We start from the raw sequence: 24,281 nt of genomic DNA on the forward strand, positions 1-24,281 counted from the left end.
GTTATTCAACTGATTCAAACTAATCAACACACGACATCGAGACTGATTTGTGTGGTTGTTTTTGACCGATTTATTAAAAAGAATGTCTACAGAATTATTCGTTCAACAATTTAACTACACTGGCCATGATGTTTACTGTTGAGATGTTTACAACAGAGTGATTCTAGTATTATTTATATACTTATTATAATATTCATTTTTAGCTTTTATTTTTACATTGTCAGATTTCATTTTAATTTTAGTTTAAGTTTTACTAATTTTGTTATGAGCTTTTGCAATTTTTATTAGTTTTACATTTTATAATATTTCGATTTAAAATATTTAAACTAATCAATTTTTTTTCTTTATTTAAATTCATGAAAATGATTTTGTGTATCATTTTGAATGTATTTGTGTTATGGCTCTCATTCATTCACTGCTTATTCATAAACCATTAACAGAACTGAACATTACAAACATCGTTCCATTCCATATTTAAAGTATATTTTACCATGAATATCACTGAATACTATCAAATTTTAATATTTAATAAGAATGACCAACCCTAGCACACAAACTCTTACCGTGCAGGGCCCTGTGGGTAGAAGGAACGGAGGAAGCACTGTTGTTATTCCTGCGGTCTCAGGTGAAGGGGAGGGTGAAGGCAATATCTCAGAGGTTGTTGGTACTGCTGCTGTGGTAGTCGAAGGCTCCTCGGTTGTTGTGGAGACAGATGTTGTCTCTGTGGTGATGGTTGTTGAAGTCGGTTCTGAAGTTGTGGTCTCGGTTGTAATGACAGTGGTGGTTGTAGCAGGCGGGACGGTGGTTGTTGGAGACGTTGTCTCTGGTTCAGTGGTGGGCTCGGGTGTGGTTGGCACCTCTGTGGTTGAGGTAGATAATAAAGTGGTAAAAACTGTTGTTATGGGCTCTGTAGTGGGCGTGGCTGTGGTGGTTGGCGGGGCAGTGCTGACTAGAGGAGGTTCTGTGATTGGTGGAGAGGAAGTTGTGGGAGTTTCAGTGGAGGTGGTGGTGGCCAAAGTTGAAGAGACTGTGGTTGGTGGTAATGTGGGTGTAGTTGGGCTGCCAATTAAATCCTCTGCTTCCAAAGGTGTAGTTATGATTGTAGTACTGGCAGTTGTGCTCGGAGAGGTGCTTGGTGTTGCCATTGTGGTGGAGGGAGTTGTTGTGGTTGTAGTTGTGGTTGTAGGAGCAGACGATGGAGCCGCTGTGGTTCTGTTTGATTGGGTCACGAACATGTAAGGAGTCGGAGTTGGGGATAGTATCACACCTGCAAGCACATCAGAAACAACAGAGGTGCTAAGACAAATCTAACAGTGTGCATAAATGTTTCTAAAAGAGAGGATGATGATGAAAGTGATGTGAATGATTGTTTCACACGTACAGTCTTCTTTGTAAACACACCGCCTGGTCACTTCGTCCAACAGCATAGACTTGGGACAACGTGGAAAACAACCTTCAACTCTAAACCAGATGAGACAGTGAAAGACAAAAGCTGTGGATTTTTACTTTTTCTGAAGAAATTGTGTGAATCTCATAATATGTCTAGGTCATATTTTCCTCCTAATATGTGACCCTGGACCACAAAACCAATCTTAAGTCGCTGGGGCATATTTGTAGCAATAACCAAAAATACATTGAATGGGTCAAAATGATTGATTTTTCTTTTATGCCAAAAATCATTAGGATATTAAATAAAGATCATGTTCCATGAAGATATTTTGTCAATTTCCTACCATAAATATATTAAAACTTATTTTTTGATTAGTAATATGCATTGCTAAGAACTACATTTGGACAATTTTCTCAGTATTTAGATTTTTGGAATCTGCACCCTCAGATTCCAGATTTTCAAATAGTTGTATCTCGGCCAAATATCCTAACAACCCATACATCAACGGAAAGCTTATTTATTCAGCTTTCAGATTATGTATAATCTCAATTTGGAAAAATTGACACTTATGACTGGTTTTGTGGTCCAGGGTCACAAATTGGATTTTGATCAAGAACATGTAGCCTGTTTAACATTTTGTTATGCATTGTGACCTGATTTTAATGACAAACATGCATGCATGCATGCAAACACAAACATTCTCACTCCAACATTACTGCAGTGTGTCCAGATGTTTTAATTTAGTTTTTTGATTTAGTCTTTATTTTACTTTATAATCCTCATTGATGATTTTCATTACTGTAACAAAAGTATGCTTTTAAGTGTATTAAGTGATTAACTGCCATGATAATGTCACAGAGCAAAACTCTTAATGCTCCCAAAGCAGTGGTTCTCATACTTATTGACTTGAAGGCTCTATGATAAAGAGACTTGTTTTATATTAAGTTTTTTCATTAACAAAATCTGCGAGTGTTGACTTTAATTAAATTCAGTAGCCATGATTCATCGACTTCGAAAGTTTCAAGAACTGTACTGTGTGTTCTTCAGTTGAAAACAAGTTATTGAGGTTATTAATTTTTCAAATAAAATTATTTTACCTTTATTATATTTTATTTATATGTCATAAATATAAATTTCAGTGTACATCTAGATTTCAAGTGTTTTTTGCATTTTAAATTAGATTAGTTTGATTATTTTAATATATTAATAATTTATTAATTTAAATCTTTTTTGTCATCTTGAGGCCCCGTTCTTAGTCCTACACTGCAAAAAATGCTTTTCTTACTTAGATTTTTTTGTCTTGCTTCCATCCAAAATATCTCAAATTTCTTAAATCAAGAAGGATTTTCTGAACAAGTAAAAATTATTGTCTTGTTTTCAGAAAAAACAAGTCAAATTTAAGTGAATTTTTGCTTGAAACAAGCTAAATAATCTGACAATGTGGTAAGCAAAATAATCTTGTTTTCTGTTCAAAATAAGTTTTTTTTTTTAAGTATTTAAGTATTTTTGATATTTTGGCTGGAAACAAGACAAAAAATCTAAGTAAGAAAAGCATTTTTTGCAGTGTAAAAACTTCATTTTCATAAATATCTTCCTTTTGATTTTGTAGTAAAACATGACAATGTATAACACCTGCCTTACCAAGCACCTTTCGTATAACTGTCACATATATTATTGTATTGGCATATGCACATGATCTTACGGAGGTAAAAACTGGCAGTGTGTGGCATCGGGGTCGTTGCATGTTTTCACACATGGACTGGCACATGCATGATACTTCCACTCGCACATCAAGCGGTAGGGGATCACAAAACTGCTCTCTAAAATGCAGGAACACAGCCATCACAACGTTAGAGACATTAGAGAAAGCACTGCAAATGAGGTTGGTAAGCTTGTTGTTTTATAGGAGCTTTTCGAGTGTATTTTTGGTGTAATATGAGCTTATATGACATGCATCAGCAAAACTCCACATTTCCAATAAGTGTGCCTGCTCTCTTTAATACATTGCACTATATCTATATCCATTCCACAATCAGTGTAGGGCCTGATGATAAGAAAATGTATATTTGCACAGCGTATTTGATATATAGATATTTGCAGACGGTCTTACCCTCAATGATAAAACTGCTGCTGATTTTGAAGGTGTGTGAGTGGTCGTAGTTCTGAACACGTGTATGCGTATGAGAGAGAGTGAGGAAGACACCCTTCTGACTTTGCAACTCAAAAGACGATCGCCCAGGTAACCACAGACCCTGGTGGTGGATGAAGGTCGCCTTCCGTCTGAACTCTTCCCCAGGCTGCCAGTGTTCCAATCGTAACCCACGGTTCCCAGTAACACACAGAAAGTAGTTGGGCCTCTCTGCAGACTCCAGTGATACAACAGGAAGTCCTGAAACAGTGCAAAATAAAAAAAAAACATCAATAGATGCTAGTATTCAGCCTAAAAATAAATGGCAGAGATAATGTATACTTTTTTTTCAGAAACTGGTCGATTTCGTTCAGTTGTTTATTATTATTATTTAAATTATAAATAATAAATCAATAAAGAAATATTACAGTTGCAATAATACTATTGTAATGTAAAATAAAATTTCAATTTCAATTATAAAAATGAAATCAACTAAGAAATACATTACTATAGCAATTAATACTATCGTACTGTAAAATAAAAAAATATTATTATTGATATTATTGTTTTATTTTATTTAATATTAATATACTAATATAATATTAATTTATTTGCTTTCAAATAAATATAGAGCTTTTATTTTGACAGAAAACCGCAGAGAATTCTCTTTTGCTGACAAGGGATTAATAAATGATTCTCGTCAGAAATTTGGGAATGTGGTTTGTGCATTGCGTTTTCAAATCCACATCGTAAGTGACTCATAGCTCATAGAGTTGTGTGAAGCAGCATTTAATGCAAAAAGATCCACTCCAATCCAATGACAACACCAGGTCATTGTATTTTGCATTTAAGCATGTGTTTGATTGCATATTAGTTTTAATCTTTTTCTTCTGTGATTTCTTTCACTTATTTGTTTTGCTGTTGAAGTGAAGAGTATGTGCTTACTGGAAGCTCGGTCCTTATATAGTCCAGTTGTGATCATGAAGTGGAAAATGGTGCTGGGTTGAGCATTGGTCCTCAGAAGGGGAAACACTTCACCACTGCTCACATTTGCCCCAAACACACATGCAGAGTCATTCTGTTCTGCGCTGGACAGAGTGAACGGACCCTCTCCCAACTCTAAACAAGCATACATAAATAAAAAGGTTAGTGCCAAGATCTTCTGGTGCTTACAGAAGTATTCTAGGCAAATAAACAGAATAAATCATTCTTACCTTGGTTGTAATATTCACAGTCATATGCTGTTAAAAGAAAAATACTTATATTAGCCGCAATCATGTTGTATTATGAGTTTTCATTTCAACATTACCAGCTTGAAAAGCAACATGAAACAGCATTAGCGGAGCATTTAACTTTTTTTAATGTGACAAATCTGCAACTGAAACAGAATACGGAATCAAAGTCGGATTATGTAAACAGATCCTGACAGCAAAGAGGAACAGTTCTGAAAAGCACAAACTGAATGCTGGTTTAGTTTTGCATTAGGAGTGTTAAGATTGTTTGTCTGTGGGTATTAGGGCCAAAGACATATCATTTTGGTGTCCTCATCAAATTAAATTTAAAAACTTATTTTATATAAACAGAAAGCACGTTAAATGCAAGTTAAGTGTCTACTTTAAATAAATTTTGTGAACATGAAATTGGGTGAAAATATGGGTATCATATCGCCAATCAGCGTAACAGATTTATGTAAAAATGAAATAACATACTCATTCTGACTTGTACTTACTAAAATATACAAAAGAAAATATGAACATACTAAATTTCATTATATTTTAAATGATTAAAAACTTAACTCCTGACAAATGGGTAAAACCTAGTGGTTTGTAGGATAGTGGCAAAGATTGGTAAAGATTTAAAATGACAATTTATTAGTTTTGGGGGCTGCACTGTGATTCTGTGAGTCTTTTAATGTCATCTAATGATTCTGGTTCTAAATATGCCTGACAAGATTTCTTGGTATATGATCTATTGTTACACTGAATGACATTTAAGTGGGTGTCTTCTAGAAATAAAAGGTAAAAATGTATGACAGTCATAAATTTTTGCTCAGATAAAAATTTAATTAAACAGGACACATTCTAATTTGAAGTTGTATTAAACATTAATTGTTTTGATGCTTGAAAACCCATTTTCGTCTTTGACCCATTAACCTTCATGACAGACAGCACAAAGGGGTCAAAAGTTAATTTGCTTCCTCATGTGTGTGCTTGTACTCACGACACACGCTGGGGGATCTCCAGTTCACGGTCACACCATTTTGACAACATTTGTGTGCATATGCTGCAATACTGGTGCACAGACATTCACAGTCACCCCCACGGTTGCAGTTGCAGGTGTCCGTCAGACAGTTCTTATAAAACCAGGTCACATCCACCTTTGGGACCACAAGGATTAGTTACACACAACACATGGATCTCTAAAATCCCAATTAGCCTGTCACAAACACACAATTGGTTATACAACACACACTCAGGACTATTGACTTCCACCTGAATGTGTTGATGGTGGAATGTTCTATCTTTTCAAACCTTTACAGCCCCCGAGTGGCCAGATTGTGAATGGCATAAAACATCTCAAATTTTCTATCAGATGGTTCATCGCAGACAGTGTGTGTGTCTATCTGATGCCGTTTTCCAGCCTGTGTGCGGCTGTGGGTAAGACGTGGCCTTTTTATCTGTAGGCCAAATGTGTTGTTATACCCCAGAGGAGAGCTGCTCACCACATTGTGACATGGAGCAAATACATCACTGTAGAGAAGGCCACACTCCCGCTTAGCATACGGCTGCCGACTGAGATCTCCTTCACACGGTCTGCGAACTACAAAGTCGCTCTCACACTGCACACACAAACACATGAAAGCGGTTTAGTCAATCTAAACTTCAAGTGTAACTCCAGTGTACAGTACAGTTTACTATGATTTTACGCTAGTAACATTTTACACTACGGTTCAAAAATTTGGGGTTAGTGAGATTTTTTTAAAACAAGGTTTTTATAATTACCAAGGCTGCATTTATTTGTTCAAAAATACAGTAAAAGCTGAAATATTATTTCAATTTAAAATAATTTTCAATTTTTAACAATTTTATAGTTTTCTATTTTAATATATTTTAAAATCTAATTTATTCAGAAATCCTTCTAATATGCTGATTTGCTACTCAAGAACTAATATCAGTGCTGAAAATAGTTGTACTGCTTAATTTTTTTTTGTTTTGGAAACTTTGATGCAACTTTGACTTTGATGAAAATTAATTTTCATTTAAATCAGTTTTTTTAGAACAGCATACATTTTTTTTACTGTTACTTTTGATCAACTTACCGGTAATGTATTCTTGCTGAAAAAAATTATTTTCAAGAAAAATCTTCCTGACCCCAAATTTTTGAACAATAGTGTATATTTAGTGCAATCCAGTCTCATAGTATCCTGAAGTGTCATACCTGTCCAACAGCCCAGCTGTCTCCAAAGGCCTGTGCGTTACTGACCTCCATATGTCCAGCAGTGGTCATGTCATTAACTGTTACCATGTCAAAGTTTCCACATAAACCACTCACCTGACCCTAAAAACACAGTCAAATACATTATAAGAAAAACGGTTTATAGAGTATTAAACTATACTGCTGATTCAGAGAGAACGACTCTGACCTTCCACTGGGGTCCAGCACGAATATGGACAGTGGTCTTGCGGTCCCATAAAATGGTCAGATCTTGAGCAGGAAAGTGGACCACAGTGTAGTATCCTGCACCCCATAGCTGAAACTCATATCCTCTTCCCACAACAGTAGATGTGCTCTGGAGGACAAACACAAACCAGTTCAAATCAACACAGCCTACAGTACATACAGACTACAAGATAACATAGAAACAATTACCAGTCTCCTAGTTTATGGAAGGACAAATGTGCCATTAATCAGCTATAGATGGGATATGTCTTTTACTCACAGGTTTACCAGAGTTGTCACTGAAGTAGATTTTAGTAAGTCCAACATAGATGAGCAGGTACTTCATGCAGACAATGCCACTTTCGTAGCAATCTTTATTTTGAGCCATGATGGACACCTCCGTCTCACCAACACTCTACATTTAGATACAAGATTGACGCAACTATAGTGTGCAATTGATACATGACACTTTATCATTTCTACCTCTGAAAAACACCTTTCTTTGAGATTTTTTAAAGAAATTAATCTTTTTATTCAGCAAGAATGCATTAAATTGATCAAAAATACATTTATAATAAGATATCAATTTCGAATAAATAGTGTTCTTTTGAACTTTCTATTCTGAAAAAAAGTCATGGAATCCACAAAAATATTAACTGTTTTCAACATAGATAATAAAAATTGTTTTATGAGCAGCAAATCAGCATATTAGAATGATTTCTGAAGGATCATGTGACGCTGAAGACTGGAGTAATGATGCTGAAAATTCAGCTTTGCATCACAGGAATATTACATTTTAAAAAATATTAATATAGAAAACAGTTATTTTAAATTGTAAAAATATTTCAAAATATTACTGTTTTTACTGTATTTTTGATCAAATAAATGCAGCTTTGGTGAGTATAAGAGACTTAATCTTTTGAATGGTAATCCCACCCCAGTCTCATCTCATTGGTTGAGCAAGAAGATGTTATGTCAGACCTCTCAAACAAACAATGTTTTGAAAGCACCACAGAGCCACTTTGTTTACACTCTTCAGGAAATCTACCAATGCATGTCTTAATTATAGATCTGTATATTTGCATATTAAACAAGGACAAGAGAAAGTCATTTAACATTGAAAAGTGTGTGTGTGTGTGACTAAAGCCATTTCTTTTTGTCATGATGGAAAAGTCTGTCCCCCGGGTAGATCAGTAGACTCCTCAGAGAATCACTGGCCTTTAGGAGACACCAAAGTCTATTCACCTGCATCTTAAGCATCCACACACACACACACACACACACTTTCTCAGTCATTAAGGGCAGTAGCAGGTTGCATTGCGTAGGCTGATAGGGAACAGATTGCTCTTTGTTATGTGCGGCTCTTTGCTGAGTTTCTGTGCTGGGACTGACATTAACTCTGGCTCCATTACCACAGCCCTGTTCTAATTAAAAATCCCCTCTGATTTTCCCAAGATTAGTGGCGGTAAAAGCAGATCTCTTTTCCTGCTACTTTATCCGTCCCTACTGAAGTCTGCAACGTGTGAGAGCACACACTCTTTGGCCCTTCGTTAAAAATTCTTCGGTTTAAAGGTGCAACACGTTCAACTGGTTAAACACACCCTTTGTTGAAGGCAAACTGGTAAGCACCTCTCCACTTGGTCCTAAGACCAGCACACAAGGCAAACAATCATCACCGTTTTACAGCACTTGTACACAAAGATATGCTTACTCTTACATTTAAGCTTACCCACACAAAAAAGCACTATAACCATGGTACATGTCCAGAAACCATGGTAAATCTGTCGACCACTGTGGGTTTTTTAAATGACCAATGGTTATATCTACAGTGGAGAGTGGGAAATATACATTAATGCCTGTAACCTAAAAATGGTAAATACCATTTAAAAGTTTGGGGTGAATATGATTTTGTAAAATACATTATACCCAAGTATTATATGCTTTAAAATCGATAAAAAAAGACATTTATAATGATTACAAAAGATTTCTACATCAAAAAAATGCTGTTCATTTGAATTTACTACTGACCCCAAACTTTCATACAAAGTCTCTAATTTCAAAATAAACAAATATTAGATTTATAGGTCTGCATTTTGGCTTTTTTTTGTGCTAGTGTACCCAAAATCACAAACACGCACACTCAGGAAGTACCTTGACCAGGTAGACCTGGCAGTCGCTGACATAATCATACTCCAGGCCATCAAATGTGTGGTAATGTCGGTCGCTGTAAATGGTGCACACCGCTGGACATGGCGAATAGGTGCAGTTAAAGAACCCACGATGACACACGCTGGAGAGAGCCAGAGAAACCAAGTGAAATGTTACTTAAATATACACACTTACTGTACACTATGATTCTTCAATTAGTGGCTTTCCTGATTATTTATATATTTTTTTCTAACTGTGTTTCATCTATATTAAAACAAATATCAAATGTGGAATAAAGATGTAATCATGGCCTTTACCAACCATAAATTGAATTTCGTTATAATGCATCATGGTGTGCATTTTTTTGTTATGACTTGTGATGGTAATGACATTTGTGACCCTGGACCACAAAACCAGTCTTAAGTCGCTTTTGTATTTGTAGCAATAGCCAAAAATACATTGTATGGGTCAAAATTATAGATTTTTTTTAATGCCAAAAATCATTAGGATATTAAATAAAGATGTTCCATGAAGATATTTAGTAAATTTCCTACTGTAAATATATAAAAACTTAATTTTTTGATTAGCAATATGCATTGTTAAGAACTTCATTTGGACAACTTTAAAAGGTGATTTTCTCAATATGTTGATTTTTTTTGCACCCTCAGATTCCAGATTTTCAAATAGTTGTATCTCGGCCAAATATTGCCCTATCATAACAAACCATACATCAACAGAAAGCTTATTTATTCAGCTTTCAGATGATGTATTTTTGGGAGAATATAAAGTTTGGGTTTCTTATGCTAACCAAGGCTGCATTTATTTGATCAAAACAGGAAAAATGTAATGTAAAAATGTATTTATTCCTGTGATGCAAAGCTGAATTTTCATCATCATTACTCCAGTCTTCAGTGTCACATGATCCTTCAGAAATCATTCTAATATGTTGATTTGGTGCTCAAAACATGTTTTAAAAGTTAAAAGAGATTCTGTCATTTATAACCTTTCAACACTCTTAATTTGGAAATAGTAATTAGACACACAGACAGGGAAAAGAAAATTTCCACTAATTGAAGACCCATTAACAGAAAACAGAATTATGGAAGCTAAGCACACTAAAACAAACTGACCAGCGGTAGCAAGGAGTGTCCACTGTCTCTCCAGGGAGATACTCTAGACCGAGCCATGCACAGGGGCAGTTCTCCGGGTAATAGCATTCTCCATTATGAGCCACTAGCCTGCACCAATTGAAGAAGATGGTGTAACATTACATGCTCTGGTGTCAATAGACACGCATACTTTTCAAAACATTTGTTCCAAATGCAAAGACAACAGCGATTACCCAGCAGGACATCCACATCCTGGTACACATGGGGTCATGGGAGGGCAGGTCAGGTTCAGCATCAGGTTTCGACAGGTCAGTTCACAGGCCACGCCCATACCTGAAGATCCACGCCCACTCTGACCCCTGCAGCTATAGTAGACTTTTCCATTGGGACAATCTCCTCTCTCAGGCTCTGAAAAAAATGGATGGCAAGAGAATGGTTGAAAGTAAGTTTCCATTCTCTTCAACAAGACACATGACTTCAGGTGGCATTTAAAACAATGCGGAACGAGTTATGTGTCAATGCTTAGCAATTTGAGTTAGGGCTATGTTCAAATCTATAGTCACGAGTATGAGTAATAGTGATGATTGCATGATTGCATTTGATGATAACTAATAATTATCAAAAGGAATTAGGGTTAACAGGCAACCAGTTCAATCTAAAATATTTTAAATCACAGTCAATCTAGCAAATGAGCAATGTCTTAGTATTTTGTCATTTGAAAAAGTCTGGAAAAAAGTCAAAGAGACAAAAAAAAAAAAGAAAACCATGGAACTTGCTATCTCCAACCCCCAAGTCTCCCTCTTTCTTTGTGCATGTGTATCTGAGGTTCAGATCTCTCCAGCATTCAGTCCGCTCAATGCGCTACCTCTGAGGAATGTACTGCTGACCCTCTAAGATGAAAACACTTTTTTCCCGGGGAAAGTAGAGGTGAAAGTAAATAGAGGGTCAAAAGACTGATGAAATGGAGAAAATAAAAAATAAAAAAAAATTAAATTTACCTCTCTCTTCAGAGACACACTCCATACGAGCATTTCTGCAGAGACTAAAGAAAAATCAACACAGCAATATCCAAAATAAATTATAAAAAATATACAGGTTAAATAAAAAATAAAAAAATAGCACACATTCTTATATATGGATAACCAGTTTCCTATGCTCACTAAGCCTGCATTTATATGATCAAAAATACAGTAAAACAATAATATGTGACCTTGGACCACAAAACCAGTCTTAAGTAGCACGGGTATATTTGTAGCAATAGCCAACAATACATTGTATGGGTCACAATTATAGATTTTTCTTTTATACCAAAAATCATTAGGAAGTAAAGATTATGTTCCATAAACATATTTTATAAATTTCCCACTGTAAATATATCAAAACTTTTTTTTTTTTTTTATTAGTAATATGCATTGCTAAGAACTTCATTTGGACAACTTTAAGGGTGATTTTCTCAATATTTGGATTTTATATAATATAGTTAATAATTTATATAATAAATAGTTGTATCTCTGCCAAATATTGTCCTATCATAACAAACCATACATCGATGGAAAGTTTATTTATTCAGATTTCAGATGATGTATAAATGACAATTTCTGAAAATTTACCCTTATGACTGGTTATGTAGTCCAGGGTCACATATTGCAATATATTATTATAATTAAAAATGGCAAGATTGGGAAATGATTCGTTTAGGATATGAACTCAGCTCTTCAGAACATGCACACCTACACAACAAAATCCTCCATGTCCACACACTCACCATGGTCCAGATGAGCTGAAGGACACTTCACCAGGCTGAAAGACTGAACCCATGAAATAACAGTGACACTGGGAGCTGAAAGGAAACAAGACCCAGTTAGAAAAGGAGAAACTATGCCCTTTTATAAGCTAGTATTCAGCAATTACAAGGCAAGGGTGGGGTTGTTGGCATTTGGTGTATTCAGACGTACAGCGGCACACAGCGCTGGCGAGCGTGATCGTAGAATGTTCCCTCTGTGCAGCTGCATCCTTCAGCACAGTCGCCATCACACACTTCACCACTGCTGATTGACTGACACGTCTTCCCGCATGCTGATGTGCACGGGTGATACATCATCCCTCCTAAACACACCATACCTACACACACGCATTCACAAATGACCTCCTAAACATACTCATGCAATAGACAGAGAGATAGGCAGACAGAGAGATGTAGGTATGAGCAACGAACCGCACTCAGAGACATGTGCTCTGAAGTTGATGGTGACATGATGCTTGTTACAGATGTACGCGTAGTGGGACAGAGCAGTGCAGAGGCAGGCACTGCCACATCGACAGGCCTGGAAGCGGCACTGCTGGTGGTACACGCTGGGACTAACATATGCATGGCATGCCGCAAACACCTCCTCCAAAAGCACATCACACTGGGCAGCATAAAACACTGAAACAAAATCCTTTTTAGCATCACATGAAAGTCTAGAAATGAAACATCAGATTAAATGCTAAGGATAGATAAATTAATTAGAATTTGATTAGGAGGCCACAGAATCTAACAACAATCAGAATCAGAATAGACTTTAATCACTAAGTGTGTGCAAACACACAAGGAGTTTGGTATGGTTTCCAAGAGCTCCCGGTAAGTAGAAAATTAAATATGTAGAATTAAGAAAATCTTATAGTAAAATAAATTCTAACTAAGCATCTGCACATATGTACGTTTTGGTCTCTTCTGTACCCTCAGAGCAAATTTTTGGGACAACGATGAATATTGTAACTAATAAGCAAAGTGACAGCATAAGTACCATTTTGTTGGTTCATTTCACAGGGGTCGATAATAGGAATGTTAACAGGGCTTATGCATGCTGAAGACACTTTCCAGGCGTTGATGTGCAACTGTGGGGTTCCTTCAATCATTCCAGCAGGAGAACTGGAGGATAATAACATATTTACTTACACATCAAGCATTTCCATTTATGCATTTGTCAGACACTTTTATTAAAAATGACTTAACATCACATTTAAGGTATACATTTTATGAGTTCATGCACTCCCTGGGAATTGAACCTACTCATGTCAAGCACACACTCATGTCAATAAAAGAGACACCATAATGCAACCCAGGAAGTTATTGAAAGACATTTAAAATGTTTTGCTGAAAGAAATTCAGAGGATCAGCCTCCGTTTCTCACAGGAAATCATCCCGTAGGTTTCCATTGAGGGTCCCACATAGGCCGAGTGTGGAGCCCATCCAGGTGCTGTCTAGCTGAAGGTAGATTCGTCCACCCTGCCAATCATACTGAAACCTCAGGCCAAAGACAGACCGCAGACCCACAAACAAAGATGTCAGCCGGCGAACGTTTACCATGTCTTACAAACAAAAAAACAAACAAATGGGAAATACAATTTAATCCAATATTTGTTCAAGTAACATAAAATATTTAAATGTGTAATTGTAACATTTTTGGTTATTTTTTCATTTATTTATTGCTCTACTAATAGCTTTTTACTATTCTTAATTATATCTGTATTCTTTTATTACTTAATCTTACTATTTATAAGCATTTTTAACTAACTAAACGTATATTTATTACTGCATTTCTACGTACAGAACTGAACCTAGATATGTGAAATAAAAGATAATGGACTTTAGTATAAATGAGAAAATTAGATATACTCTAGGATTGTCCCTCACAGTTTTGCGTTCCTCAAAATGAATAGGCTGTCTGCCATTAGAATACATTTACTATTAAAGTACCCCAATGCTGATGTAAAACTGAGAACCTTACCATCTGAGTAAGGCAAATTGACAGCCATACTGGCCCCAATTACAACTTCCCCCTCTCTGGTGAGAGTGACCTGCCTGGTGACATCTTCATCCACCACCAGAGCCACTGAGTGGATGCAAGAGTGCTCCTGAGACTGAGAGACGAGAGACTCCATTAAACACAAACAAAACCTCTTGATGCCAAACATCCCCAGAAACACTCTTCTTACCTCTCCACAGGCGGTGTACTGCAGTGTCACAGTAAACTTGGTGCTGCCACGGCTCTTCACTAGCACATACTGGCAAGAGCCCATGTGGATGAAGATCCGCCCATCAAAAGTGGTCACATGTGCATCACCCATTACTGTGCATTCCGCTGGGGGTTAAAAAAAATAAATAAAAATTTTAATAATTATAAATAATAATAATTTTTGAAAACACGCTTACTTTTTAGCTTATGTAGCCCCAAAGGGAAGATGGTGATGACAAAAATATGAGATGGGAGGAAAAATTATATTTGAATGTTTGCTTACAAAAGTTGAGTTTCCCTGAAAAACATTGTTTTCACTAACAAAACCTTTGCTTTCGCACACAAAAAGACTGTGTATGGCAAGCCGTTTTGACTTTTATTCATTCTCAGGATATGAATTCTTGATATCAACAATTCAGTTTTTACTAGTTAAAATGCTAATTCTTGATATCAGGAATTAGATTTCTACTAGTGACAATGGCTATTTTTGATATCAGCAATTCAATTTTCACTACTTAAAATGCTAATTGTTGATATCAAGAATTAAATTGTTGATATCTGTAATTGTATTTTCACTAGTTAAATGTCACCATAGGCTGCCATTCAAAATCAATTGTTGATATCAAGAATTAATTTCTTACTAGTTGAAATTCCAATTTCATATATCAGAAATACAATTCTTACTAGTAAAAATGTCTATTCTTGATATCAACAATTTAATTGTCACTAGTGACAATGTTCATTTCTGATGTGTGAAAATTTATTTCTGATATCAACAATTGAATTCTTGCTATCAACAATTTAATTCTTGATATCAGAAATTAACATTGTCACTAGTAAAACTGAATTATTGATATCAAGAATTCATAACCTGAGAATGAAAAAAAGTCAAAACGGCTTGCCATAGACTGTGTTCATTGCAAACGTTTTACGCTCCCTTGAGAAACTTTGCATATACAGTACAATGCGTTAACCCCAAGGAACTTTGGGTTTACTTGCAAAACTTTTGTGTTTGCTCAAGAAACATTTGCGTTTACCTACAAAACCTTTGCATTTGCCCAAAGAGTTTGCTCACAAACGTTTTGCACTCCTCCAAGAAACTTTGTATTTGAACACAAAACTTTTGTGTTCACTCGAAAAAAATTGTTTATGTTTGCATGTGAAACTTTGCATTTACTAAGAAAAGTTTTGCGTTACCTGAGAAATGTTCTGTTTGCTCGTAAAACTTTTGTATTTGCACAAAAAAATTAGCATTTCCATTTTCTTGCAAAGAAAGTTTCTTGGGCGAACGCAACTGTTTCAGTAGAAAGCTATATCAAAACTAGTGGTCGACCGATATATCGGCCGATATTGGGCATTTTTCAAATATCGGCATTAGCCGATAAGTTTTTCTGTTTGGCCGATGCGTTCGAGGCGGGACCTTTATTTTGACAGTGCTGAGAGCGGCAGCACCTGAGCACACAGTGCTCACGTTCTCCCTCTTGTTCGCTGTCGTCGTTAACAGTTCTGTCTAATAATCAGATAGAACTGTTAAGCAAAGGAATTAAATGTATACAAAAAAGTATTATAACGATCCCATTTATATTAGTAGTAATAGAAAGGCAAACGTTATAATACTTTCTCGTTTGCCGTCAGCATTTAGCAAATAAGCATTTACATCATTTAAACAAATCTTTGAATGACTAATGAACATTTAATTTCACAAGCCTTGCAAACTTAGTCGAATCCAGTTGTGAGATCTTGTGAAGTGTGCATTTGTATCCTGCATGATTGCGTGTTCTCTGCGTGACGGTCGGTCCGTGCGAATTGAATGCTTTAAACTTTAAACTCGTGATTTCAAATTATGCTGTGCTTTATGCATTTGCCCACTGTCATATTCATGTCATTTTCACTGTGTGCTGTATGTAAAAGGAGTGTTACCTTGGCTTTATTTGAAAAAATATGATTCCCAATGCACACAAACTTCCCAGAATACTGAGTGCCCAGTTGGTTACAGTGTTTACTTCCTTTTTAATTATATATTTATTTATTTGTAAAAAATACTTTGTCGTCTAAAGTACAAGTATGTTTATTTTACACATTTATTATTTTAATCCATGTTCAAATTATTTCAAATTTCTTAAATATTAATTAAAATAAATAAAATTATATCGGCCATCGGTCACCCTGCTTTCCATGATATTAGCATCGGCTGTCAAAAAACCAACGTCGGTCGACCACTAATCAAAACATCGTGGTAAAAAGAACTTAGAAGTTGTGTTATACTTAAAATACAAAGATGCCTGTTTTGGTATGGTATTCTGTAAAACTGTGTATACAAAGGCTTTTATTTACCAGTGCAATTGTTCTCTGTGCAGTTCCACACTCCTCCCATACAGATACTGAAAATGTAATTCACATTAGATTAATTCATTAATTGATTTAAATGATTCATTAATTTAACACATGACAAGTTAATTTGTTATGGAAGTTTTCTATTATTAGCTACTACGGTTAACTATAGGTAAAAAAAAAAGAAAGAAATAAGTTTTGTTTGGTGTTTTAGATGTAAAAGAGTAAAAATGTGATGTTTCCAACCAGACAGTGCAGCCCTGCTCCAATACATGACCAAGAGGATATGGTGTACCATGGTACACACAGGGGCACTGAGACACTGCTATACAGGTGCCATTCTGTAAGATCAAACCTGAGAAAAGCCAGACAGAAAAAGAGCCATGAGTAAAAGAAGTTAACTGTAGTATAAAGGAGTCTCTAAAATCATACTAAAGTTAAATTGTTCAACAAATAACTGCAACATGCATTCTGAAGTGCCCTAAACTGCTTATTTGTGTAGTGCTTATAATAGCAAACATTCACAAATATTACGATTTTTATGCCCATTTAAGCATGTGATTATTGGTCTTACTGTACCATCTGGGCAGTAGCATCCATCCAGGCAGTGTAGATTGGTTCCCAAACACTCTTTCTCAAACGTGCATCTAGGTGGGCAGCAGCTGATACAGTCTCTGTGGACAAAACTATCCTCACATCTGTCCGCTGAAATACAATCATATCACATCACAAGCTGCAAAGTTTATGGCATGCATTTCCTTTATGACATGAAAGCTGACTGACCACATGTAGGAAAACTGTCCCTCCATTCTCTGACAGGGTATCCCACATGAGAACAGGCCCTGGTGTACTCAACAAGAGTCCGACAAAATGTCTCCTCATCATCAGACCTATAAATTTAAAAAAAATTAAAGGTTAATAAGCACTAAACATCCAAAAGTACAAACGGTTCTAAGAAAGAACATAGTGGAAAAGTCAGTTCTTTCAATATGGTGATATGAGACTGTAAGAGCACTACAGCTGCAAGTTCAACACGCTCTTGCAACATGATCCTCTCACTATCTCTTCAATCAACAGTTGAGTCTGAATCTGTTCATAAACTCCAGCAGCTATTTCATCACTGTAATCAATACACACACACACACACTCTTACAAATTCTAGTACAAGCACAAACACATGCATGCACACACATACCTATAGTATAGGCTACATATATTAACAAGTACTCTTTCTGCGGCTTTTGCCATATGCAAGGTATTTTCATTACTATAATTAACATAATCCTGTTAGAATTGGGAGGTGTGGAATGCTGGAAATAAGCTTCGGAGAAAAAAATTCAAGAAGGGAGAAGGACAGAGAGAAATGCTTATTCTAATTAAAGAAACAGAAATGTTCAAAATTAACATTAGCACAAAGGTTAATATTAATACTGTTAGTATGCTACAATTAGTCATCTGACTTTAAGTTCACTATGTTTATTTTCTACAGTCACGTTCCCACATTTTAAGCTAATAATTGCAAAAGATCAAATTACTGAATTTAGTTCTAAGACAACTGGCCTTAAAGTTCCAGTGATCCAAAGATTGCTGAAAATTAAAAGAAGTTTTATATCAGTGTTCTTAAGGATCTATTACTATTAAAAATATTAATGTTGTTGTCACATAAGTTGAAACCGAAGGACTAAAATGACTAAAACTAAAATGGAAATAAAAATAAATGTAATTAATATTTAAAAACGTAATAAATTACTTAAATTAAAAATGTCTAAAATATTTATTGAAAACTGAAAATTAATATTAATAAGTCCCATAATATTATAGAAATAAGATATAACTGATGAAAAAAGTCTATCAAACAAGTCTAAGGTGATCTCTCAGTCTAGCAAAATCTGGTAAGGCCTGTGCCTGAGTGTTTTTTAGACCAGCAAACTGACCAGCTAAACACCAGTTTGGTCTGACTGGGAGACCAGTTAGTACCGCTTAATCCAGCTAAGATCAGCAATCCACCTTTAGCTTGTTTTTTTCAGCAGGGTTCAACTTCAGTTACACCATTTAGACAAAAGAACCACACTTGACTTACACACACATGTCCGAAACACAGCTGGCGACAAATGGATTTGGGTCAATGTTCTCATGGCAGGAGATGAAAGGAAAGAAAAGAAATGCGCTGCACTTCTCAATGGCATCCTGTCCAGATAACACACAAACAGGAAAAGTTGCTAAAACGCATTTTAAGTTAAATAATCAAAAATATTTTCTAACTATCATACATTCTAAGACCCATTTAGCTCAGCTCAAACCCATTATGCAGTGCGTGAAAGCGTACATCCATATCTGACTCAGATGAGCAAGGTCCAGGGAAATCATCATCAACTTCAGGACAGGGTCTCTCTTGGGGCAAATCTACTGCCCAGCTGTTCCCAAATTCAGCAATGTCATCAGAGACTATACCTAACAGTGCAAAATGCAAAGCATTAAGGACACCATAATACACTTGTTCCAACAGAAATGATCAAATCCTGTTTCTTAAAAATTAAATTGTCCCTAAAATGTACAACCCGAATTCCGGAAATGTAGGGACGTTTTTTAAATTTGAATAAAATGAAAACTAAAAGAATTTCAAATCACATGAGTCAATGTTTTATTCACAATAGAACATAGATAACATAAATGTTTAAACTGAGAAATGTTACAATTTTATGCACAAAATGAGCTCATTTCAAATTTTTCAAAAGTTGGCACGGGAGCAACGAAGCAAGAAAGATTCAACTGGGAGAACATCTAGCAACTAATTAAGCTCATTGGCATCAGGTCTGTAACATGATTAGCTATAAAAGGGATGTCTTAGAGAAGCAGAGTCTCTCAGAAGTAAAGATGGGCAGAGGCTCTCCAATCAGTGAAAGAGTGCATAAAAAGATTGTGGAATACTTTTAAAAAACGCGGTCCTCAACATTAAATTAAAAAGGCTTTGCAAATCTCATAATCTACAGTGCGGATTATATTGGCTCATTTGATTTGAAAGTCTTTTAGTTTTCATTTTATGCAAATTTAAAAACCGTCCCAACATTTCCAGAATTCGGGTTATAACAACTCATCTCTAAATAGACAACAGTGAGATGGCAGTGTTCAGACTGAGTATCCAACTCTGCTCAGCTTTGATATAATTGTCCTGAATTTGCTGCTGACTGAGATGATGAGTGTGTATCCGGGCCTGTTTGTCTCACCGCGGCTGCTGCTGAGATCATCTGATCCGTCATCATTATAGTTTCCACACAGACCACAAGGCCTTCCTTTGTGTGCTTCGGTCATTTTGAGGTAGACTCCAGAGCTCCCGTCCCACGCCAGAGAGAAGCCAAACGTGCTCTTCACCAGTATATAGTCAGCCAAGCGCTCAATGAAAACATTACGCACTGTCTGTGGCAGAGTCAGTCTGAATAAATGCACAAGAAACAGACAAAAACAAGAATTTGATCAAGTTTAATATTGAAATGTGCCTGGGACATTTTTGGATATTGTATCATCATAATGCAATCATGACCTAAAATCTGTTTAATACCAAAAGTGGCCAAGGTTTCGAATGTTCCCTGACAAAACATACACAAACCGAATGATTTATCTTTCCATCAGCATATTTTTTCTTTAATACCTGTAGTTTTTTCATTAATGCATCCATGATTTACTACTCTTCAAAAAGTTTGGGGTCGTTAAGACTTTTTAATGGTTTTTAAAAAGATGTCTCTTACACTTATTTAATCCAAAATATGGTAAAAACAGTACCTTGAAATATGATAATTTAAAAGAACAGTTTTCTATTTTAATATATTTGAAAATGTGATTTATTTCTGTTATGCAAAGCTGAATTTTCAGCATCATTACTCCAGTCTTCAGGGTCACATGATCTTTCAGAACTCATTCTGATCATGCTGATTTGCTGCTCAAGAAATATTTCTTATTATCGATGTAAAAAAAGGTACTGGTTAATATTTTTGTGGATGCTGTGATAAAGTTTTTCATGACTCTTTAAAGAACAGAAAGACCAAAAAAAACAGCATTTATTTTAGAAATAATTTGTAATGTCTTCATTATCACTTTTGAGTAATTTAATGCATCCTTGCTAAATAAAAGTATTAATTTAACATGAATAAACTGTCCAAACTCACCTATGTCCTCCCTTTAGCACCTGATAACTACTAATATAAATTTCCTCTTCATTTGGGAAGAACAGACTCAGACCACGTGGACATGAATACACTGAACCTCTACATGAACGACTGTTATGAACCTGCCAAAGAGAAATAAATTAGCAATGCAGGTATCAAAAGAAAAACATAGCAAACAGACCTGGCGCAGCTGTAACTCACCCACACCGTATACTGGGGCTCTGTGGAATGGCAATCTTTGGCCAGGATATACGAACAGGTTCCAGGAAAGTAGTAATACATTCCATCAAAGGTCTCAAAATGATGCTGACCCCATGAACGGCAAATCCCATCCCTGTCCTGACCTTGGTTGGGAACTGACACACAAAAAAAGACAAAAATCTCCTATACAAAAGAAAAATATTGTGGTGGTAGGTCCTTGTAATACTATAAAATTATGGCACTGAATTATTACAAATATGTGCACTGGTTTGGAGAAGACTCCTTTGCTCATCATCTGTTTCATCAGAAATACAGTATAAATAGTAACACTATGAAATGTATTATTTTATGAAATTTTAATATATTTTAAAATGTAATTTATTCTATGACAAAACTGTATTTTTAGAAACCCTAACTCCAGTCTTAAGTGTCACATGATCCTTCAGAAATCATTCTAATATACTGATTTGCTGCTCAAGAAACATTTCTGATTATTATCAATGCTGAAAACAGTTGTGCTTAATATTTTCATGGAAACAAATATTTTTTGTTAGTGATTATTCAACCATTTAATTCGATATTTGTGCCCCATTTAATCAATGTCCTGTTGGGCATGTAATCAGTATAGCTTATATGAATATTGTATACGTAGTAATCTGTTGGTCATACCAGCTGCCTGGCTTTATAGTGCATGGTTAATTAAACACACATACAGAGCTCTTTGTGAAAAGCAATCTATTCCCAGAACATCTGTAATCCAATGCTACCAAACGCAGTAAGATATAGTCACGTAGATTAACTTGAACCAGTGAGTAATGCCACTTGAATTCTAGTAATTAAATTCAGGGTTCCTTCATCCACATTTAATGGTCAGCACTGGGTGGCAGGTGATAATATCAGACCGTACCTTCCTATAATTACATGGAGACAAGTTTCATTTTGAATTTAATATGTGTGCTTCTTACTGATTTGACAGCGATCCCCGAGACCCTGGAACTGAGCACAATCACAGCGCCCTTCCTCCTGGCACCAGCCCCCATTAAGACACCCACAGTATTCTACAACACAAACAAACAAAAAAGGGTACATTGCACAAAGCATTAATATGAAACATAAAATTATAGGCCAAGCACTGATGGTGAATAGCTCCAGTGTTTTTGTTGGGACAGATTTTTGATTTTCCTTTGCTTGGCAGTCTAAAGAATCATATAGTCGTTTTTTTAATTTTTATTACTAATTCACTGTTCAATTTTGGGGTCTCCTACTCAAAGCCTCCAACTGTTTGAATTGAACTTAATTAACTTGTACTTAATTGTACTTTTGAACCCTTTGTTTCTTGCTCCTTTTTATTTCTTTGTTCATCTAGAGTTCAGCAAAATAATTAATTTAAATATCTAACCATTAAATTGACCACTAGTTTTTGGATACAGTGTTATTTTAGCATCATTGAGATACTATTATAGCTTATTATAGTATACCATTATAGTAAATTATAATATATAAATTCATGTCCCCATTACACTTAATATTGTCACATTAACAAATATAAATCTATTTAGTATTTTATTAACATTATTTTATTAAATATTTTAGATACTAATTATACATTTCGGTGTTTATAAGCATTTTTTTATTTATTCCAATATAATAATTAAAGGCAGTAACAATTTGAACAATATTTTGGAAACACTTTACAATAATATTTCATTAGTTTCATAATAGTTTTATAAATATATAGCATTAGCCTATTTAACTACTTAAGTCAACATGAACTAAGAATGAACAATACTTCTACAGCATTTATTAATCTTAGATGCTATTTTTCAAGTGAAAATAGCAATAAAATAGCAGTATTCTCTTAGCGATATGCCATTTACACTAGGTGCAAATCGCTATAGATTCTATTTACACTGTAATTTGAAGATTTTTTCAATACTTTCTTTCAGCGTTTTTTATTTTTATTGAAACATTTATTTCAACTAACATTTTTTAATGGTTTCAGCTAACTATAATAACCCTGCACGATCCTTTATCCTTTAAATTTGATTAATTATTGGTAAAAATTAATCTAAAATCATTTGGCTTCAGATGACCAAATCACACAAAGCTTGATTCACAATGAAGCTGACAATGGCGTAACTTCACAAAACATTAGTTTATTGAAATATAACTTCATAACTGATATTTCTAGCATGCAAACTGTACATATCTCTGCAAATCGTATGTGTTTGTGTGTGCACAGTATACAAAATACCTGTTGATGCATCTCTCGCTGTATAATTATGAAGAACTCTTCGTGGGAGAGCTGAATCAGACAGCACAGTGCTAAGGGTCTGCAGAGAAAAAAAACAGTACTAAGAATTGCAAGTGCGTAGGTCTATTGGCTTATAGTGGCAACAGTACCATGTCTAGCCACTAAGCCATGTTGGTGAACCTTGTCTTGGCATTCCTTCACATGGTTTTGCCACTGCAGACATTTGGGAGTGGAGCTTTCAGTGGCTGTAGCATTTGTGTAAACTTCACAAAGACAGCTTTGTCAGAACTGAGAGTGTATCTCAGTATTTGTGAGTGTGTGTGTGTGTGTGTGTGTAGTTACTCCACTCTGTCCCTTGTCGCTTTCTCTTAGGTGTACTCACCTCTTCACGGAAGAGATCCCGTTTCTGCCGCAGTGCATTAACCCTCCTTTTAAAAGTGGCACAAAGAGAGCAGTATTAAAAGTGCGGCGACTTTGAGACTAAAGGTTCAGAAACACTTAAGATGCCATACAGACACAGTCACGCTGATGGACCGCATGATTCTCAAGGAACTGGTTTAATGGTTACCGTAAAACATTAGACCAAACACTTAACATCTTATCAGTGATTGCACGTAGAACTTGACACTGTCTCTCTGCTCAAAACCTCCATGTAATAGCGGATGTTTGATAGGGTTCATCGGTTTTTAAAGGTATAATCAAACAGCAATCTATGCTCAACATGTTTAAAAAATCTAAAATCATTATGATCATACACCTAGCCATCATCAGCATCAGAACAGGATACGTTTAAAACCACATACCTGGGTAGTTTATTTTCTGAGTTTGATTCCTGGCAAATAAATCCTGTCAAAAGCAAAATTATATAAATAAAACTCATGCATATTTATAAACCAATCAAG

General features: G+C 35.5%; 1 protein-coding gene across 1 annotated transcript in view; it reads right to left on the reverse strand.

Annotated features, from left to right (window-relative positions):
• Window positions 1-23,918, reverse strand: part of LOC306843050 (otogelin-like protein) — a gene marked incomplete at its 5' end in the record, with an annotated part of 44,407 nt that extends 20,489 nt beyond the window's left edge. Inside the window, 35 exons of the mRNA XM_079374285.1 lie at window positions 564-1,267; window positions 1,382-1,461; window positions 3,093-3,210; window positions 3,501-3,779; window positions 4,464-4,637; window positions 4,733-4,759; window positions 5,739-5,895; window positions 6,241-6,357; window positions 6,957-7,076; window positions 7,162-7,308; window positions 7,459-7,593; window positions 9,330-9,468; window positions 10,457-10,564; window positions 10,669-10,843; window positions 11,434-11,477; window positions 12,201-12,275; window positions 12,391-12,556; window positions 12,651-12,860; window positions 13,222-13,346; window positions 13,609-13,786; window positions 14,206-14,338; window positions 14,414-14,559; window positions 16,768-16,814; window positions 17,011-17,119; window positions 17,344-17,469; window positions 17,548-17,654; window positions 18,845-18,951; window positions 19,091-19,215; window positions 19,989-20,194; window positions 20,925-21,046; window positions 21,126-21,280; window positions 22,091-22,183; window positions 23,380-23,458; window positions 23,762-23,807; window positions 23,896-23,918. Of these exons, the coding sequence (XP_079230411.1) occupies window positions 564-1,267; window positions 1,382-1,461; window positions 3,093-3,210; window positions 3,501-3,779; window positions 4,464-4,637; window positions 4,733-4,759; window positions 5,739-5,895; window positions 6,241-6,357; window positions 6,957-7,076; window positions 7,162-7,308; window positions 7,459-7,593; window positions 9,330-9,468; window positions 10,457-10,564; window positions 10,669-10,843; window positions 11,434-11,477; window positions 12,201-12,275; window positions 12,391-12,556; window positions 12,651-12,860; window positions 13,222-13,346; window positions 13,609-13,786; window positions 14,206-14,338; window positions 14,414-14,559; window positions 16,768-16,814; window positions 17,011-17,119; window positions 17,344-17,469; window positions 17,548-17,654; window positions 18,845-18,951; window positions 19,091-19,215; window positions 19,989-20,194; window positions 20,925-21,046; window positions 21,126-21,280; window positions 22,091-22,183; window positions 23,380-23,458; window positions 23,762-23,807; window positions 23,896-23,918 (4,902 nt within the window). The remainder of the gene's footprint in view (window positions 1-563; window positions 1,268-1,381; window positions 1,462-3,092; window positions 3,211-3,500; window positions 3,780-4,463; window positions 4,638-4,732; window positions 4,760-5,738; window positions 5,896-6,240; window positions 6,358-6,956; window positions 7,077-7,161; window positions 7,309-7,458; window positions 7,594-9,329; window positions 9,469-10,456; window positions 10,565-10,668; window positions 10,844-11,433; window positions 11,478-12,200; window positions 12,276-12,390; window positions 12,557-12,650; window positions 12,861-13,221; window positions 13,347-13,608; window positions 13,787-14,205; window positions 14,339-14,413; window positions 14,560-16,767; window positions 16,815-17,010; window positions 17,120-17,343; window positions 17,470-17,547; window positions 17,655-18,844; window positions 18,952-19,090; window positions 19,216-19,988; window positions 20,195-20,924; window positions 21,047-21,125; window positions 21,281-22,090; window positions 22,184-23,379; window positions 23,459-23,761; window positions 23,808-23,895) is intronic.
• Window positions 23,919-24,281: the final 363 nt, after the last annotated feature.

Source organism: Barbus barbus (genome assembly GCF_936440315.1).
Source record: "Barbus barbus genome assembly, chromosome: 23".
NCBI lineage: Eukaryota > Metazoa > Chordata > Actinopteri > Cypriniformes > Cyprinidae > Barbus > Barbus barbus.